This window comes from Zingiber officinale, chromosome 4B, assembly GCF_018446385.1.
Source record: "Zingiber officinale cultivar Zhangliang chromosome 4B, Zo_v1.1, whole genome shotgun sequence".
Lineage (NCBI taxonomy): Eukaryota > Viridiplantae > Streptophyta > Magnoliopsida > Zingiberales > Zingiberaceae > Zingiber > Zingiber officinale.
The window spans coordinates 136,302,560-136,324,401 of record NC_055993.1 but is presented as its reverse complement, the minus strand read 5'-3'; the positions used below and the strand labels follow the sequence as shown (position 1 = coordinate 136,324,401).

The 21,842-nt window shown below is 36.2% G+C and overlaps 2 protein-coding genes across 2 annotated transcripts; both read left to right on the top strand.

Moving 5' to 3' along the window:
* Positions 1-1,316: 1,316 nt before the first annotated feature.
* Positions 1,317-4,942, top strand: LOC121976932 (monoacylglycerol lipase abhd6-A-like). Its single transcript, XM_042529355.1, has 5 exons — positions 1,317-2,007; positions 2,243-2,335; positions 2,504-2,571; positions 2,637-2,775; positions 4,624-4,942. The coding sequence occupies exons 1-5, from the start codon at positions 1,378-1,380 to the stop codon at positions 4,627-4,629; spliced, it is 936 nt and encodes a 311-aa protein (XP_042385289.1). The 5' UTR covers positions 1,317-1,377; the 3' UTR covers positions 4,630-4,942.
* A 645-nt stretch (positions 4,943-5,587) lies between these two features.
* LOC121976933 (ras-related protein Rab11D-like) lies at positions 5,588-9,130 on the top strand. The gene is made up of 2 exons (XM_042529356.1): positions 5,588-5,965; positions 8,410-9,130. Exons 1-2 carry the CDS (start codon positions 5,748-5,750, stop codon positions 8,849-8,851), a joined length of 660 nt encoding a protein of 219 aa, XP_042385290.1. The 5' UTR covers positions 5,588-5,747; the 3' UTR covers positions 8,852-9,130.
* Positions 9,131-21,842: the final 12,712 nt, after the last annotated feature.

Here is a 21,842-nt window from a genome sequence, read left to right as displayed (position 1 = left end):
CTAAGAAATCTAATTAAATATATTAATAAAGTAAAAAAAAATTATAATTTATATACAGAATTAAGATAATTTTTTTAAATAAATTCACTCGCAAAAGATATCAAAATTGTATAGTGAATTAGTAAGGATAAGAACATCACGTCAATTTCCCTATCTAAAATATATAATTAGGATAAAAAAATTATTTTATTAAATTTAGAACATCATATCAAATATTCTATTTGAAAATTTTATTCTAAATTTTAGATAGGATAGTTAAAAAAATCTTTACATCAGCTATTCTATCAATTCTCTAAATTATACATACTTCTTTAAATTTAGGGAATGAATTCTATTCCCTAAATATTATAAAGGAAAGAAATAGAGAAATTGATATATGGTGTATTAAAAAATGGATATCTAAATTTAATAAAGTAATTTTTTTTTAGCTTAAATTATGTATTTTAGATAATAAAATTAGTATGAATACTTTTAAATATTCATTTTTTAATACATCATATATCATCTTTCTTATTTTCTAGAATAAAATTTATTTTTTTAAAATTAAAAAGTATTATTCATAAATATATAATTTAGAGGATAGTTATAAGAAATAAAATTTATTTTTTAAATTTTAAAAAGTATTATTTATAAATATATAATTTAGAGAACAGATGTAATAACTGATATATATATTTTTTAATTATTTTATTTAAAATTTAGAATAAAATTTTTAAATAGAATATTTCATCGTGAAGACTAAAAATCTGATAAGATCAGGAAAGATCTGAACGGAATAATTTCACGCCCGGTCTTCTATTTTGTGATTGGACTAAGTTTCATCAACTGTGGGACCCGGACGAACATTACCTCTTCAAGTAATCACTGTGCAAAAAAAGCGGGTCCCGCCGTCCAACGGCCCCCTAGGTCTGGCCCATAGGGATCTTAGAAGGAGGTAAATCAGCGGTGAATGCTAGCCCGGATAAAGCGTGGTGTCTCCAGAATTTAACACAGCCGGCTCAGATTATTCATCCTTCGATCCTACGACTCATTGTACAAGGATGTTACGCCTTAACCGGTTGATCCAGTCCGCGGGGCATCTCTTCAAGTAATCACGACGCAGGCACGTGTTGCCAACGTTTCCATTTCTAGTTGGTTAGTCGCTCACAAGACAAGACAATGGCCAACAGCCCACCTCGTTCGGCTTGAAACCGTGTCTCTCCAACCTCAGGAAACAGGGACGCACCGTTGGTATCCATGTGTCCGCGTCATCCGGATGACAACGTGTGCTTTCTCGACGTCATTTCTTCGTATTTAATTCCTGGTCGCTGGTTCGATCGCCGCTCCTCCCGATTGGAATTAAACCCGATTCGGAGGTTCGCCGGCACCGGAGTCGAGATGGCGCCTCCGTGCCTTAGCGCCACCCTCTTGCGCGATTGGTGCCACCGCTGCGCCTTCCTCGCAGCTGGCCTCCGCCCTTCCCTCGCCATCCTCGCGGACGGCGCCTCCATCCATTGCTGGACCCCGGCGCGCCCGGACCCTTCTCGCCGCCCTCTCGTCCTCCTCCACGGCTTCGGAGCCACCGCCATCTGGCAATGGTCCCACTACCTCCGCCCCCTTCGCCGTTCCGGATTCGACCTCTACGTCCCCGATCTTCTTTTCTTCGGCGCCTCCGAAGCGCCAGGATCGGACCGGTCCGAGGCCTACCAGGCCCGATGCGTGATGGCGGCTATGGAGGATCTCGGCTTGCGGAGATTCGGCCTCGTCGGGGTGAGCTACGGAGGGTTCGTGGCGTACAAGATGGCTGCGATGTTTCCGTCAGCCGTGGAGCGGGTGGTGCTCTGCTGCGCCGGCGTGTGCCTCGAGGAGAGGGATCTCGCCGAGGGCCTATTTGTCGTTTCGAACGCGGATGACGCGGTAGAGATCCTTTTGCCCCAGTCGCCGGACAAGCTTCGTCAGCTCGTCCGGCTGTCCTTCGTCCACCCACCGCGCATAATGCCGTCTTGCTTCCTCCGGGACTACATACAGGTTGATCATAGATGATCAATCCGAAGATCTATCTTACATTAGCTTCAAAATTAGGACGGATTATGATTAGGTTTTGATTGAATCGACATTTTCATTCAAAGACAGCCATGATCTAACTCTAAACCTTCTCATTCATCTATCAGACCAACATGAATGCCAAGCAGATTTCTTGTTTTCCTCATGAATGTGAAGCGAGACTTGCTTTGATAGTTACTGCCCTTGTCTTTTTTTCCAGGTAATGTGCACAGTTTATGCAAAAGAGAAGATAGAGTTACTTCATGCTTTAATCTATGAAAGAAAACACTTGGTCCTTCCAGAGATTGCACAGGTGATCATTCCTTATGCCCCATTTTCAATTTTTTTTTTACCTTTGCAGAATCCATTAGTATGGTACTGAAGATTGTTTCATCTTATCTAGGCTACTTGAAAGATAAACTGCTTATGACTATGTTAATACTACGTTGTTACATCTTAAGATACCTGTTTCTTTGTACAGCCAACCTTGATAGTTTGGGGCGAGAAAGATCAAATTTTTCCTTTAGAGTTGGGTCACAGATTAAAGAGGTGAGTAGATGGATTATAAAGCACAGTTCTAGAGATCATATTTGTTCTAAATGTAAAACCTGCAGGCATTTAGGAGATAGAGCTCAGCTAGTAGTCATCAGGAATGCCGGGCATGCTGTTAATCTTGAGAAGTCTAGAGAATTTTGTGAGAATATAGTCAAATTCTTCCATGATTCTTCCTTCAATGATCACAATTGGCAGAAGGTATGAGTCTATTTCTGGAGAAAGTAAGTTTAATGATGATTGATCTTTATCTCAAAGGAGTTTAGGCTACTCTTGTAGAATTGTTTCTATTGCTGTAACAATTAAGCCTACTCTGTGAATACCTTCTTGGAGAAACTATTCTTACATGACTAGAAAAGTGAGCTTATATGGTTGAAACAAAACTATAGGGAACCTCTTGTCGAAAATAAATTGGCCTTGAACCCCACTTGGTGTGGCTGGTCTAACCATCCAACTCATATGTTTGGAAACTCATTATGTTGTTGAACCTAGAACTAGATTAGTTTTGGACCAAGAATCCTAAAAACTAATTTCTGCGTTCGGAATTGTTGAACTTAGAACTACATAAGTTTTCTTGATTCTTGTATTCATAACCGCGTGCGCGTGTGCATATTTTTTTAATCTTGACCACAGATTGTCCCCATACCATATTTCTCATTTAGAACAGTAGCTACAAAGTTACACCCGTTAGAAACTTTGCACGTTGACGAAAAACCCTCCACGTCTTGCCCACCATTCATAAGAAGTTTCATCAAAATTGTTATACAGAAAAAGAACTTCATCCAAACAGATCTACAACATTACAAATTTTATGCCCACCATTCACAAGATAGGCAAGTCACACATACCATAGAACACAATGTACATAAAGAGAATACTTAGGTCTCGGCTCACTTACTAACTTTTACATCTAAAGCTTAGTTAAATGCTACTATTGCTACCAAATTCAACTAGGCAAACAGATCCAATGTAGCTTTCAACTTGAATGTCGATGACTTATTTGTTAGGAAGTAATTGACATTGTTCTTACATTAGTTGATGGCCTGCCTACTGCATGTTACATGGAAGAATGACAAGAAAATCTTCATATTTGACTTTTTTTTTTAAAAAATAATTTTTACTGTTATTAAAAAAAAGTGTTGATTTATGAACTATTATGTTTTCATCACCTACAATTTTTAAAGTTTTTAAATGATCTCTTAAATTCATGAGGACTTTTCCCTCTCAACCCTAAAAGTGTTTGACCTTAAATGAGATGAGATAAATTAATAGGACTTATTAATCTTGAAAAAAAAAGGTGTAGAATGAGTAGTAAGTTGGAGGGATGATATGTTGCACACTTATCCGTGAGCATCTAGTGTTATTTTTCAAAAAAAAATCACTTCCTTTCGTAAAAAAAAAAAATTAATACTAGGTGCTCACGTATAGGTGTGTAGCATAACATTTCCGTAGTAAGTTGTGTATGATATAAGATGGAATAATTTTTTTATATATATACATGGATGTAAATATATACACTAAAAATTAATAGGATGAAGTCACATAAAGAATTAATAAAATAAATAAAATGATTAAAGAAGTTCCCAAAAAATCTTTTACCCTTCAGTAATTAGCATTCATGTACATACTTGACAAGGATTAGTTGAATGGTAAAGACTCAATGTTTAAGCTCACATAGATTTAACTATGAAGATCCATGAAGTTCCCAAGTCAAACTTAAGGACAGAAGGGGAGATAGATTCCACTTGTCATAATCTTGAAGTACATTTAACTCACCATTTATACTGACCCAAAAAATCTAAAATCAACCAAAGCATTCTTGAGCCAATTAGAACATCATACCTAATGTAAGATTTTATTTTATTTTTTTAATTTGCCTATCAACCTATCTGCTTCGGCAGTTGAATTTATGTAAATAATGAGCATATGCATAGCTTTTGTAATATTCCTGTTTTATGATCTTGGAATATTAAATATACATCTGCTGGAAACTATTATAGCTCAGTTTAAAATCATCACATTATCCTAAACTTTGTTGTTTCATTGTAGGTCTAGTAAGATCGACATCAGCTAGTTATCAATCTCGACTTTCAACTATTTATGTATCCATCCGTTGCATCAAAGAAGAGCCCCGAAGCTAAAAAATTACCCCTGATATTTAACCCAATTTTGGATTGAAGAGAAAACGAAAAGCTGAACTTGGGTTCTTGTGTTGGTCAATTACAAAAAGATTGTAAGTACATACGGTCTCTTTGTGGTTTTTGTTGAGGTAATCTAGTAGCGTTCTTTCTGTTTTTGCACTTTTTGTAAGGTTTCCGCTGTGTTAAAATTTTGTATATAATTCCATCACTTACCATAGTTTTATCTAGCAGAGGGATTAATGGCCTTGATATATCTACTAAATATGGCACAGATTGTATAGTCCGAGCAAATGTATTCTATTGGACAAGCTCGATCGATGTGATCTTATGGTCATAAAGAAGAGATGATCACTATATTTTTTTTAATTGGCACTAAGTTCTGGTTTATGCTGATTAATATTCGATTTACGCTGATTAATATCGGGGGATGCAGTGGAGAGATCTATGTAGATCAGCTTTTTACCTTAGAATTTTTGGTGTTTATTTTTTTATTTTTGCCCAATAGAATAAATTGCTATTAGAGTAAAAAACGAATGATTATATCGCTCAACTAAAAAAAAACTTAGCCTTCTTTAATTATAAAAAAAATAATAAAATAATAAAATTAATATCAAAATTAATTTTTAAAATACATTTAAATTTATGCGTTCGGTATAGAAATTTTTCCCTTTTTTAATCAGGAATTCGTGAGGCTACATATCGTTACTATACGTCCTTGTCCAAATATACACCCAGTTTACAATATCAGTTATTTAGAACGATACCGCACCCCTACTCAATCAGGTAAACCGGCGTGTACAAGCTCTTTATGTAAATGAACTCTCAGCAGGAAAGCAACGTCCCGCTTACTGCCTCACCGACCGTGACGCAGACTCGAGGAGAGCGCCTTGCTTTATATATATTACTTGTTTCGGCACCGTCGGCTTCCTCGGTCACTGAAGCGAGCAAGCGAGGAGTGGGGCATCGACTCACCTCCGCTGCTCGCTCCTCAGGGCAACAAGCGGCAGCTCGAGCGAGAGGTCGGAGGAGGGAATGGCCGGCGGCGGAAGCGACAAGATCGACTATGTGTTCAAGGTGGTGCTGGTCGGCGACTCGGCGGTGGGGAAATCGCAGATCCTGGCGCGGTTCGCTCGGAACGAGTTCGCGCTAGACTCCAAGGCCACCATCGGGGTGGAGTTCCAGACGCGGACCCTCGTCATCCAACACAAGAGCGTCAAGACCCAGATCTGGGACACTGCCGGCCAAGAGAGGTGCCGCTTTATTTACTCAGCTCTGAGCCCTGCAACTTACCCTTTGTCGTACGAGCTGCTTAGATCTTGTTTTGCTGTGTGATTCTGTCATTCAACACTTTTGGCTAGTTGTTTCCATTTTTATCTCTTACGCTATGGAATTTGGTTTCTTTGGTCGCAATCACAGTGAAATGTGGGCGAAGAAATGAACAAGTTACGTATTTATTTAGGGGGATGCTGATATAAATAGAATGAATGGTAGGAGTTTTAGATCCCATAGCTTTTTCAGGAGGCCATATTAAAATCTAGGTGCACAGGGCTACAACTTTTTTTTTTTTTTTAATCTTGTGTTCTTTGGTAGATTGTATTTATTAGTTGATGATTTATCCTATCTCTTGTTCCATACTAGCATTTTGTCTATGTTTTTATGGTCTGTGAATAGCACAATAACATTTGAATCGTGGATGGCAAACTCCTCTGATCTTGCTATGGATCGGCTGAGTTGGAGGTGAGAAATTGAACGCCCCTCTATGAGATTTGTGAAGTCTTGATTAATCATAGATAAATTGATACAGTTCGTGATTAACCATTGGTAATTGTCTGAGATACTACATAAATTTGTGGAATTTAGTGAAACTACTCGATTTGGTTGGTTTGTCTGATTTCTACTGGGGAATCTTTCTGGATCAACAAGGGTAGGGAGTAGGATGTTCGGGCATTTGGGGTCATTGATTGTTGGTGACAAAAATGGTTTAGATCTAGATTTGGATTGGAGTTTTGCGATTTTGAGAGGAAGAGAACTCAAGGTGAGGAAGATGAGCAATTTGGTGCCATATGAAGGTAGATAGGAATACATAGAGCAAAGAGGAATGTGTGCCTATTCTCAGTTCTTCTAACATATCTCTCAAAGGCTCATATTGTAATGGGCTAAGATCAATTTCTCTAATTATTTAGATGTCTATTTGTTTCTTTGCCTTGTATAAATTAAATCAGATGTCGTCTATTGTCTTTCACTCTGAGAGGTTGAAATGTTTTTATTAAGGTAATGATGTTAATTTTAGACAATTGTTTTATTCATATATCATATCTAAACTATCAATCTCCTGAAAAAAATAAAGAAATTGATTTTCTATTAAAAAATATTTTTTTTGATTCACATATTATAAAATTCTACTTAGTGTTATCAATGTTTTCGCCGTCGCCATTCTATATGAAACAAATATTTTAAAATTATACCACTATGAATCTAAAATAAAATGAATTTACAAATTAGTTGCTTTCTTATCAATCTGTAATTTTGTAATCATGTCTATGACAGTCTTTTAGTTTTATTTGTACGTTGTTATCTCTATGCACTAATATTAAAAGTTTCATCAATGATTCAAATATTTATATGCAACTTGTAATTCTTCTTTAAAAAAACATGTGAGATGCGGTGACAATTTTTTTATGTTGCAATTGTTTCTTTCATGCCTAATCACATATATTTCCAGTCTAGCCTTCATCAGACCCACATTCAGTTTAATGCATTGTTCTAGTCTATTATAGTTTCGATAGAGATAAAATAAGATAAAATTTAGTAATACCAGGTCTAAGTAGCCACGACTTCTTTCAATATTTTGTCTCCCATCTCTTCCCTAATAGGAGTGATACCTTCTTAAAATCACATTTACCATATTACAAAAATGCATATCGTCTGCAGTATGAAAATAAATATGATTGTAAAAAAATATTTACCGATAGAACATTTCGAAGTTGTCTTAATTGGTTGTTTGGATTTTTGTGTTCTTAGAAACATTTGATCAATATGCCCTTGAGGATATTGGTCATCATTGATGCTCACACTAGCACTTCTTTCCAATCCAGATTCTCTTCTCTGCTCCTCCCCTAGTGATTCTTTAATGCAAATGATCTCATCCCTCTTTTTCTGAGATTTTCTTTGAAAAACTTTTAAGTTCTCACATGGTCATTCTTATTTATTTCTCTAAATTAAGATTTTTACCACCAGTAATATCTTCTTATAACTTAGATGTACTATCATGTCATTTTTGACATTAGTAGGACAATTGGTGCAAACTTTTACATGTCCTCTATATCCAGCTAAATATTCTTTCCATCATAACACTCCACCATATGTTACTTTTCTGCACCATTTACATTTAGCTGTTTTCGAGCTGGATCTAGCAATTTGTCATGTAGTCAACGGATGTCTTTGACTAGTTACTTTTCTTTTGACCTAAACATTTATGATATTGAATATTTTTTTTGAATTAATCAAAATCTAATTAAATAGTTTTTTATAGTTTAAATTAAATTCTGATTTAGATCAATTTCAGTTAAAGTAATTTTAATTCTTAGTTAAATTACTCTAATTCATTTTAGTTAATTAAATTGACTTTAACTTCATCTGTTTGCTCGCTTATTTGAACTGGAATCTGATGAACATTTGCTGCTAAAATTTTCAGATATAGAGCCGTCACTAGCGCATACTACAGAGGTGCAGTTGGGGCTTTGTTGGTCTATGATATTACAAGGCGTCAAAGCTTTGATCACATTCCCCGGTGGCTCGAGGAGCTGCGTAGCCACTCTGACAGGAACGTCGTGATCATGTTAGTCGGCAACAAAAGTGATCTCGAGGACCAGCGAGATGTAACCAAGGACGAAGCCCTAGAATTTGCTCAGAAGGAAAACCTCTTCTTCCTAGAAACATCAGCACTCAAAGCAACCAACATTGAGAATGCCTTCCAAACAGTGCTCACGGAGATCTTCAACATTGTGAACAAGAAAAACTTAACTTCAGAGCCACACAATAGCAATGGCATGCCTGCCCTGCCCAGTAAGAAGATCATCCTACCCGGGCCAGCTCAGGAGATACCGAAGAACAAGGCATGCTGTACGAGTTCCTAAATGTCGGATGCCTCATTCATTCTTGACTATAAAGTTGCCTGCTAGATCCATTTGGTTTATCTTCTGATGCCGAAGTGGAGGATGTATCAATGCGAGAGATAAAATTCCACATTTCTAGTATCAAAATATTTTCCATGTATCGTACAACATAATCTCATTCACATGTTTGAAGTGAGATACAAACAAGAGTCCTACACATGTTGAGGCTCGATCAACTAGGCTTATTTGATAGATGAGATGTTTCTTACGAGTCTTTATCAAAACTTGTCTCATCGATAACTCGGTTGATCCTGTTGATCAAGTTTTAGTTTTCACGCATCTAATCACCCTCCCCACACCACAATTTCTTGATGATGCTAGGTACAATGTGATATGAAATGTCAAATAGTTGCTCTTCGATAGCGCGTTTTGCCATACCAAGGTATGAGTTAGCATGTAAGCCCGAAGGTATGAGTTAGTATGTAAGCCCGATCGCTCGATCACCGGTACTCAATCTAATAAGTTATAGTGAAGGGAGCTTTAGATCTAAGCAAGAAGTCTTGAATTGAAGAGCTTGTCATTGATACAATCATACTAACTTTAGTTGTTGTGTCAAGTGACAATCAAAAACCTTTTATATGATGATTCAAATAGTGTAAAATAGTATTAAGTCGACCTATGCAAATTACTAAGTTGCCCTAGACATTTATTTATGGCCATTGGAATCCAAAATTATATTGCAATCTTATTGCATAGGTTGACCTAACCAAAGGCTAGGTAGATTTACTTTCAAATGTAAAGTTTGCTTTTGAGGATTGAGATAGGCCAACTTATGAAAAAGCTAGGTTGAGTTATCTTCAAACAAAAGGTTTGACTTTTGGAATCTACCATCGAGGTTGACCTACCAAAATTCTATGTCTCCATACTTCAAATAGAATATTAGGCACCTAAGATCTTCCATTAGATTGACCTATCAAGTTGTTTGATCAACCTACCTTTAACTAAAAAGCTTGGCACCTAAGATGTCTCAGCTCACCCTACAACGCTAAGAGACACAATAGTAAGGTCTAAATCTTTTGAGCTTGCGTTACCACTTATCATTTCATTAGTTGAAGTTTTAAACCATTTTACTAACATAGCTCTTCGGTAATGAGCGCTTACCTAAATACTAGCATTTATCTTTGCATAAACTATCAAAAATAAATTCAAAATGATACAATTATATTGCATTGGTTGGTCTTCCGATGATCTTTAAACTTGATGTCGTCATCAAGGTAGAAGCTAAACATACTTCAATCAAGCTTCACGAGCCTAATGAACTTGAAAATATATATAACTAGAGTAAATCATTAATCTAAAGACCTTCTAACAAAGGAGAAATCGTATACTTTTAACACGAAGAATAACTATCGAGGAACTTTAATTGTGATAGTACTGATTGACAAGCAATATTATTTGTAGTCTTGTAAATGCATATGTAGCCTCCGGGGTAAGGTTGAATTAGCTAATACGGGACAGAGTTGCTATCATAAGATAAAGGTTCGAATTTCGATAACGTTAAGGAAAAAAAGTATTCCCTGCACTAGCCAACTATACAGTTTTCCGATTTACCTCTTTATAGATGGTCGTGGGGCCGACCATATGGGATCGCTAGGATGGTGAATTCCACCTTTTTGCTACCATTGTAATTAAACGCATATATGGAGCATGTTGCTTCACTTTCATGTGTTGATTCATTGAAAAAAAATAATTTGGTTAAAAACATAATACTATTATGTGAAAGACTATAATATTTTATGTAAAACAAAGATACCCTATGATTAATTATACCTTTCCTTCTCATGTGAAAGAAAGGGTTGGACATATGAGAGTTGTATTATAATTAATACTATACTATGATTAATACTTAGAGAAATTGAAAAATAAATAGTAATTGCCAATTGATGAGAACATTAATGAATCTTTTAAAGGCATCTGAGAAAATTGATGATGAATCTTTCTTTCTTTTTTCTCTTTCTCAATAAGAACACTCATGAATGTGTTAATTAATGGCAAAGGAAACCCTTTATATATGTATCACTAATTAATCGGTTAATCAATTATAATTATGTGTGGCTTTAATGAATATACTAATGGTTATGTTTATGTTTATCTACCACTAAAAATATTCAATGAGCTTAGTTATTTTCAAATTAATAGAACAAGTCACCTAATTAATTAAAGTGTGTTTACTATCTCATGAACTAATTGGAGAGGAGATGGAGAAAGAGTTGAGGCATTGATCAAACATAGAATACAAGAAGTAGAGAGTCCTCTTAATTTTGCAATATAAAAATGGTGAGTAATCAAGGCGTTTACCAAGTGTGATGATGATGATGATTGATGGATGTGATGAGTGAGTGGTATTGGCTGCCGTTGTAAACACCACATTTTCAGAACACTTTTTTTTTTTTTTTTGATCTTCTTCTTCTTCTTCTTAGATTTTGATTCTGAGTGACGGCTAACTCTGGTTGTTGTGGAAGTTTCTGAAGTGGAACTTGGATCGAGGTAGCTCAGGGGTCTGTTGCTCGCTTTCTTGGTCTTCCACGTGCCATCGGGAATTCATGGCGGCGCTGTGGGAAGTGAAGTCCGGCGGCAGCGCCATTTGTGGTTGAGGAGGCTGGAGGAACGGCGACGAGGGGAAGGCGGCTTCTCTTGGTCGTTGCATGTTGCCGTCGAAGAGCGAGAGGTTGAACTTGTCGTGATCGTGATATTTTGGAGGGATGGGGTTGGAGGGATCGGGCGTTGCACCGATGGTCGTGGCGAGGTGGCTCCGGGCGATGGAGGCGATGGTGTGGTCGAAGAGGGAGGCGGAGGCGGAGGCAGAGGCGGACGAGGAGGAGGAAGAGGAGGAGGAGGAGGAGCACGGGGAGGGGATCATCTTGTGGGCGGAGGGGTGGACGAGGAAAGGGGGAACCGCGCCGGAGGCCGCGGCTGCGCCGAAGAGGTCGAGGCGAGGGTGCGCGGGGAAGGGGGCGGCGGCGAAGGGGGGAGTGGGGAATCCGGTGAACTGCTGGACCATGGCGCGGAAGTTGGAGGTCTCGGTGTTGATCACCGTGGTCGGCGTCCGCCGCGACGCTCTCGCCCGCTTCCTGGGCCCTCGCGGCGGCGGTTGCGATGGGGCGGCGGCGGCGGCTGCCGCCGGCATGGAGAACGGCGGCTGCGGAGGAGGCGAAAGAGCCGCAGCAGCCGCAGTCGCGGGAGCGTTCCAGGCTGCGTCGAGGGAGAGAAGCGCGGCCTCAGGCGGCGGTGGCGGTGGCGGGAAGGGGAAGGGGGTGAAGTAGGGCGAGAAGGCGTCGAAAATGGAGGATGAGGAAGCGATGCTGGCCGTCGAGGGATGGAAGGTCTGGAAGGAGGAGAGATGATGAGCTTGGGAGTGGACGTCGTCTTCGTCGTCGTTGTCGGCGCTGGTCGACGTCTGGTTGCTAGCGCTGTTGGTAGAATCCATGAAGAAGAAGAAGAAGAAGAAGAAGCGAAGCAGGAAGCAGGAAGCAGGAAGCAGGAAGCAGGAAGCAGGAGAGGAAGAAGCAGACTGTGCCGTGGTTTAATTGAGAGAGGGCCAATTAATTAGAGTTAGGCATTGTGATTTGCTTTGGGTGGGTGAGGAGGGAAAGGGAAAGGGAAAGGAGAGAAAGAGAGGGATAGGACAAATTGAGCTCATGCTTCCATTAAGATTTCCGAATGGGTGGGACCAACCCAACCTAGTCTCACACTGTATGGTACGGTAAATCTATAATATATATAGTATGCATTACTAAGGCAATCTTCACATGTTCGAACATCCCCAACCCCTCTCAAGCACCTCAATTTTCAAAAATGAATCGAGATATTCGAAAAGGATTCTAGGCGCTTGGATATATGAGAGTCGCCCAGGAGTATGCATCGAACGAACGTGTAGAATATCATAACAGTATATATACACACACAAAATTGATATATTGCTCGACGCCTCCTACGCAACCGTTAGCGAAATCTGACGTGGGCTATCTGATGCGACTAAAATTTAATTTTTTTTATCTCTCTCATATACCTAGAACAACTTTTTTTTCTTTGCCCTTAAATTAAAATAAACAACTTTTCTTTCTTTCTTCTGAAATTAAAATAAAATTCTCGTTCTCTCTCTTATGATTGCATACAACAATCATTATGGTGTACATGCTGATTTTTAAAGGTGGTGTAACTACTACAATGTTGTAGCAGCTACTACACAATAACTGCTACACGTTGTAGCAACTGTTACATGCATAATAACTGCTATACGTTGTAGCTACTACGTTATAGTAGCTACTGCACCATTGTAGCAGCTACTATATCGTTATAGTTACTACTGTATCGTTGTATAAGCTACTGCACCGTTGTATCAGCTACTGTACAGTTGTAGCAACTACTACACAACACTATTGTAGCTATTACAACTGTGCAGCTACTACATAATAGCTGCTACAACATTGTAACATCAATACTATAGTTATTGTTGTATGTAATAATAGGAGAGAGAAGACATAATTCACCCCGTACACATCAAAAAAAAAATATATTGGAATTTCTTTTGTACTTAATATTATAACTCAATGCCTAAATCCTAAAAGTAAAATCTTATTGGAATAACTGAAAGTTTGAAAAAATAAAACAAAAAATAAAAATGAAATGCACTAGTCTATATAATAGGTCCGCATGATAACTTTATATATATATATATATAATATGTTGCGCGACCCTGTGTCTGTGTCTATATACGACTTTCATTGTAGCAATTCATGTCAATTTTTTTTATTTTTCTATTGTAATAGTGCCTCATCATAATTTAAAAGACAGTGAATGACTTCTTTTCCCTATCCCTCTCAAAAACTCAGATATTTCAAACCCTCCTCATTCGAGCTCCCTCGCGTCATTTTCATTGTCTTTACTGATCGACTCCCTCAGTGGCATCTCGCCTCGCCTGCAACCGTTCATCTGCATGTATGTGTCCATATTCTACTATCTATATTTTAACTCTATGCTCTAGCCTCGTCTTAGAGTTTAAAGTTTAGCACGTTGTAACAGCTACAAAATTGTAGCTGTTACAACATTCTTGTTCCAAGAACTGTAGCTGCTACAATGTTCTAGTATAACTACGTTGTAGCAGTTACAGAATTGTAGCTGCTACAATGTAGTTATACCGGCATAAGAACGTTGTAGCAGCTATAGTTTCGTAGCTGTTACAATGTGGTTAGATCAGAACAAGAACATTGTAGCAGCTACTATTTCGTAGCTGCTACAACGTTTTATCTGTTGTAACCACATTGTAGTAATTACAAATCGTAGCTGCTATAACGTTCTTATTCTAGGGAGCACGTTATAGAAGCTACCAAATTCTAGCTGTTACAATGTTCTTGTTAAAACTAGCTGAAATAATGTATCACTAAACTATTAATTGTTTGTTTATAGATTTAAATGACGTCTAGCACTTCAACCTCCCACGGAAACTCTACTCCTCGTGTATATCATAAAAAATATATAATGGAAAAGTAACATCCCCCAGTTTAAGTCATTCATAAAAGCACTAGAACCAAATGACTGATAGTTAGAGTTGCTAAGTAAAAGCTCATTTGTCTGGGCCCTAGACATACCGAATATTGGAAACATTAGAGACCTTGTATAAAATATGTTTGACAATTGACATTATCATGTTAAGTGTTTCATCTTTCAAAATCAAAAGATCATATTTACAAGAAAAGATGTTGCACTGATTCTAGAACTTCTAGATCATGGCGATAAAATTCCTTTGCATTTGGATGTCGATTCCAACCCACTCTACCTTCAATATTTCATAGATCGGGAGTGTTCAAAGAATAATGTAGAGAAGAAGTTTATCAACGTCAACAAACAACCATATCCTAAATCTGATGTTTGATTTGTCAACTTGTTATTTTATATTTTTTTTATATACGTGTTATTTATTACTACTAGCAGTGTATCTAGACTACTAGTAAAATCACTATTTGATTATGTAAATGACTTTAAAAATATAGGTAGATATAATTGGTGTAAAGATGTATATGACTAGATGCCCCCACATATAGAGGTCATAGGTGTGATACTCTCTTAAAGACCCAAGCCAAGGGGCATGAGGGAAATCAAACTCCAATGTTGAAAGGATTTGCACACCTATTTGCTATAAGTTATTAAATTTTATTGTAACTTCACTAATTTAAAATTTATAATCATAATTATTGTATTACAGGTTTGGATGTGTGAACATATTAATTAGAATCATAAAGCCGCACAAGAACTTTGCCCTTCCAAGAATATTCCAATGAATCTAAACAATCTCACATGTATCTACAATAAAAATCATGATTGGCCAACGACTTTCATAAAAAATAATAGCAACTTTGGTTCCATCCGATTTAGAGGAGCATCTACAATTAACTAATTTCCTAGCAGATGTAGCAAAGCAAATTGATGATCAAATTGCACAGAACTTTACCAATGTGTCTTTTCTTGAGCAAGCAGAGGATGCTCAAAAGTCAAAAGCATGCAGTATATAATGTTCAAGAGGAGCATGTTCAAGAACAAGTTGTAGAGGATGTTCAGGGGCAAATTGAATATCAATGCTCCAAAGTAAAAGATGTTCAACTTGCTGAGCTATAAACTTCGGTTGCTGATTGACCAAGGGTATTAAGAGGAGGATACAAAAATAAGAAAACTTCAAGATTTACTAGATAGGAATGCCAGTAATACTGAAATTAGCACTGGTGACAAGGACAAGACAATAGGTGAAAAGGATAAAATTTTAATTGTAAAAGATAGAATTATAGTTAAACAAGAAAATAAAATTACAGAGCTCCAAACACAGCTGGATAGTAAGGATTTAGCATAGCCATGAGCAACACCGACTATTGATAAAGAGGCCATAGAGCCTAAAGATGCCATATAGCCTAATCCGCCAACACATACAAGACAAAAGAGGTGTGTTAAACAGAGTTTTGGGCCACTACCGCCTATACAATTTGCACAAGCCTTTAAAAGAAAGAGAATTGATAGAAAATAAATAACTCAGGGGAAAGAGAGGCAAGGAGATTGTTCAGGATGACATTTTAGAAGCCTATATTTTATCAAACAGAACTACCACAGTTTCATCAAACACAACTACCACAATTTCATCAAATCAACAACAAAAGCTTGTTGAGATTAAGAAGTGAAGGTAGGGTTAATTCTAGTTAATTTTTTTTGTCATTAATCCTCAATGACATGTTTGTTTATTTATTTGTTTAGCAAGTGAAGATATGTTTTAAGAAAAATAACGAGGATGTGGTAGCAGATGTATTATTGAAGCTCAATCAATTAAAGTGAGTTAGTTGATAGCATAGTTACAAACGATTGTAAAACAATGATGATTAATTTGTTGAAGTTTCATATAGTGTATGTTAAAATAAGAATAATACTATTTTTTTTTCATCTTTTTCATGTTGTATTAATAATAATATATTTGAATGTTAAATTTCACTATCAACATTGAAAACATTTTAATGTAATTTTTCGTAGCTGCTACAAATATAGAAGTTGTGAATATTATTCAATTATAATAATAGTGATAATTTGTTATTATATTTTTGTTTATTTATGTAGAATTACGGTGCTTCCAGTATAGTCCAACTTTACTTTCTCAGTAGATTTGCAATCTTTTATCACTGTATTTGATTGGACTCAGTACATTGATGGCAATTGCATAAATGCATATTGAACAATTATAGTAAATGAAGTCAAAACTTCTAACACACCATACTACCCCTCCATATTTTGTGGAGTTAAGTTTATTGTAAATATTTAACTAACTGAACTAATCTTATTTATTTTTTCTTGAATATAGTCTACTAAAAGTTGATTTTGCTTACATATGATTTATTTAAAATGATTCATGTCGATGCATTGGTACAAACTGTTAAAACTGATGTAAGATAAGGTCATTAAATATATCTTCTATCCTCTTAATAATAAAGATGATCACTGACATCTAATGGTTATAGATATAACTCTTCCGGCGCTATAGAAAATTACACTTCTATCTTTAAAAAAAAGGGTATGTATTAAGTTTTATATTCTATTACAATTAACTTTTAATATGTATTGATTACTAATGTCATTTATTAGTAGGTGGTATTTTTTAAGAGTCTCAATTGATCATACTTTCACAAATGATATCGAGGTTTAGCAGCTATTTCCGCAAGAGAGTTTAAAATAATTCAAGTAGATGGTCCCACACAAACCAAGTCATAAGTATTTATTTATGTATCATATTCTTGATTGCAATTAGACTTCTATAAATTTTAAAAAAATATTTTGCAGGTTAGATTGTGTTTTTATTTTTGTAATGGGTTGTATTGAGAGTTTGATGTTTCAAAGATTAATTGAATTCATCCAAACTGAAATGAAAGCTTATAGATTTAGGGTTGGACATAAATTTATGATAGATAAAAACTAGTTAGTGCAAGTGTGATGTTGTTGTGTATATAATATCAACGATGCGGTTGTTGCAAGTATGACATTTAAATTGTACATTTTTATTTTAAAATGTATGATATGATGTTGTTGTTGCAAGTATGATGTTGTATATTTGTATTAAACTAGTTGGGGAAAGTATGATGTTTTGTAATTAAATCACGTTGTAGCAGCTACGAGCCCGTAGCTGCTACAACATGAAGTCTGTGTTGTAACATTTATAACGTGGTCATGATTTGATAAATCATGTTGCAGCAGCTACGAGCTCGTAGTTGCTACAACATAGAGTCAGTGTTGTAGTAGTTATGAACCCATAGCTACTACAATATGAAGTCTGTGTTGTAGCAACTATTGGTCTATACCTGCTACAAAATGGTAATGATTTGATAAATCACGTTGTAGCAGCTACAAGCTCAAAGTTGCTACAACATGAAGTCTGTGTTGTAGTAGCTACGAGTCCATAGTTACTATAACATAGTCATGATTGATAAATCATATTGTAGCAACTATGAGCCCGTAGCTACTACAAAATAAAGTCTGTGTTGTAGTAGCTATGGACTCATAGTCGCTATAACATGAAGTATGTATTGTAGTAGCTATGAGCCTGTAGTTGCTACAATGTGATCATGATTTGATAAATCACGTTATAGCAACTATGAGCTCGTAGTTGCTACAACATTTAGTCTATGTTGTAGCACCTATGAGTCTGTAGCAACTATGAGCTCATAGTTGCTACAACATTTAGTCTATGTTATAGCACCTATGAGTCTATAGCTGCTATAACATGGTTATGATTTGATAAATCATGTTGTAGCAACTATAAGCTCATAGTTGCTACAATACAAGTTTATGTTATAGCAGTTATGGACCCGTAGCTGCTACAACATGAAGTTTGTGTTGCAACATTTACAAGTCAGTAGTTGTTACAACATGGTAGTAGCTACGAACCCGTAGCTACTACAACAAAGACTTCATGTTGTCGCAACTACGAGTATGTAGTTGCTACAACATGAAGTTTGTGTTGTATCACTTCATGCATGAAGTTTATGTTGTAGCAACTACGGACTCATAGTTGCTACAACATAGTCTTGATTTATTAAATTTCACTAACTCCTCCCGTTGCATTTAATAAGCTATAACTCTGAAAATGATATTTCAAGTCCCTAAATTAAATTTCACCAACTCCTCCCGTGTATTTAATAGGCTATACCTCTAGAATTGATGAAATTACACCATTAAAAAGACAACATTTTAAATCCTTTACCCTTCATTTTTCTAAACCCTAAACCCTTGTATTTCAGATAATGGTTACTCCTTCACAAATCATAGCACGTTTAGGAGCCAAGAAAACAACACCTTCTCTTGGTCGCATGATATTGGTCGATGATTCAACATCTTTCTCTTCTTTGGAGACTTAGGAAGACTCTTCGTCGGGGTCTTAGGAAGACTCTTCACCCTCCTTGCCTTCTAAACCAGCAGAAATCTTACAATAAAAGTGGGATCAAGTGGTGAGTCAGTTGAAGGGAGCCCTTCAAACACTGGAGGTAACCTAGGTAGCTCTAAAATATACCATCAATTTGTTGGAAAGCAATGATTGCTAGGGGCTCACTTTAGAAGTCCGTAAGCCAAAAGGATTATTTTGTTGATCTTTCTTTTGTTTTGTTGATGTTCCTTTTATTTTGTTGGTGTCTTATAATGACTATTTTCTTTATTTTGTCCGTCTTATAGAATTTGTAACCTTTACTTTTAATGTTGAACGATGCTCTCTGCCTTGTACAAACATGTTGTAGTAGCTATGATTCTTAGTTGCTGCAACACAAGTTTAACATTGTAACAACTAAAAAACGACAGTTACTACAACATGATTCACAACTTGTACAAACACATTGTAGCAGCTACGGTTCCGTAGCTATTACAACATAAATTTAACGTTATAGCAGCTATGAAACCGTAGTTACTGCAATGTAGTTCGTAGCTTGTAAAAACACATTGTAACAAGTATAGTTCTGTAGTTGCTACAATACAAGTTTGACGTTGTAGCAGCTATGAAATCATAATTACTATAACATGATTTGCAACCTTGTACAAATTGAAAATATTTAAGTAGTAAACCACAACCACAACCATAGAAGTACAGAACAAATATTCGAAAGAACCATCGAGATCAAACAACAAAATAAATGACAATAATTGCAACTTAGACAATATACATTAAAAACCAATTCTAACAGATTATAGTTAATGGAACGCAACCATTAATTACAACAGATTATAGTTAATTGGCACAAATAACTATTTGAATTTAACCAACTGATACACACAACATTGAAAGCATTATGTATCCTCAAAAGATGCAAAACTAGAGCATGTTGTTAGAACCTATAACAATAAATACAATTATTAACTAAAATTTCTAAATCAATAAACCATTATAATTAAATAAAATGAAACTTTTATAGTACCAACTATAGATATCATCTCTTCTTCATATGTATCGTCATTATTGTTATAATGATTATATATATTTGATCTCCCAATCGACACATCATCACATTTAGAAAATTTCCTAAAATTACTTGATTTGCAAATAAAATTATCAACACTTGGTTATCGATGAAATTTTGCTCCCCTAAAGGATAGATTGCTCCAATCTTTGCATCTGGTGTCCATCATTTGAGTATATATATATCGGGCAAATGAACACTTAGTCGATACGGAAAAAATGTAACATATGTCTGCATGGAATGCCATCAAATTCAAATTTCTTATAGCTATAGGATATATAGTCCCTTTGTTTATCGTGTGTCAGGACCTTTAGTTTGGAGGAAAAATAACTTTAAAATTTTATACATGGTAAATCACTAACTCAACTCCTATAAATATTTGTTACACATAATAATCATGACTCTCACTCATTTGACTTTGAAACTCCACCCATTTATTTTTTGTGTACACCTTAATCATTTAACTTTCCATTGACTAGTTTGTCTTAATCTTCGAATGCTTATTCATATCAATATGACTAAGTCATTGTATCTTTGGTGTCTTAGTGCCCTTTTGAAACGGATAATAAAATTCATTAATGAGTTCTTATTTGAGGCATACCTCTTAAAAAATGAATGTGAACCTTTAGATCTCTGACTTCATTCTAACACAAAATACATGGTTATAATATGCTAGCACCCACTTGTGTCGCAATTCGTACATCAATGATAACCAATCATTTATCTCCAAGTTAGCATGATTGATAGTATCTTCCCATGAATTCTTAAATTTATCAGGTGTTGTAGACTTTCTAATGATATTCTTTATCCTTTGATAGTAGACACGAAAAATCAAAGCGTTCAATTTATCTGAGAATTTGATAAGTATGTGTCACAAATAATATTGATGCACTGTCTAAGGAAAACTTGGACAATGACTTTCGTTATAGTAAGATCTTGATCAGTGATGATCACGTTGGTGCATTTTTAGGCATAACTTCTATAAATTTATTAAGCAGTCAAATAAAAGACTTAGAGTGCGTTTGGTTTATTTGCATTTTCATTTCATTTTCTCATTTTTCAGAAAATGTCTTTTCTGCGTTTTTCGTTTTCTTATAAAATGCTCTCTCTTTTTCTTGAAAGTAAACGTGGAAAATATAAACCAAACGCATTTTTTATTTTCTCAGAAAATAAAAATAGAAAACAACATGGAAAATGCAAACCAAACACCCCCTTAGTTTTCTCATTACATATAAAGCCACACAAAAAATAACTGTATGATCATAATAATTAACTCCTACAAATGATGTAAAATAAACACATATTTGTTGGTGTTATATGTCGTATCAAATACAATTACATCACCAAATTCACTGTGTAACATCATTGATACATGATCTATCCAAAAACACATACTAAATCTATTATCTAAATTAGTCTCGTAATCAAAGAAAAAAATTGAATTCTTCTCTTTCTTAGATGCAAATAACTCAATTAGTGTTTCTGCATCGATACCTAATACAACATGTTGTGAATTACCCCAAAGGTAATGTGGGATCGATAGTTAAGATGATGTGCCGGTCAAACACAAGGTATAGTTGTAGTTAAAGTGAGGGTATACGTATCCAAACGAACCATCTCTCAGAAGCAAGGCTTCCAACATAAACTCGAGCGGCCACAGAACTAGTCGGACCTTTGGGACTCAACTCCCCACTCTTCATGAACAGAACTCCCAGCCTAAACCTAGGTGGCCACAGAGCCGGCTAGACCTACGGGTCTCAGCTCCTCACTCCTCATAAACAAGGGGTTAATGGAGCTCAATCAGCCATAGATCTGGCCGGACCTATGGGGCTCAACTCCCCACTCTTCACACAGGCATAGATATCAGCTTAAACCTGGTCGACTCTAGGTCAATCAGACTCCCTCTAGGAGACAACATTATTAGAAAATCATAATCTGTCAAAGAATAAGGTTGGCCCCATGAAGTTGGGTTGAAGTCAATAAAGTTG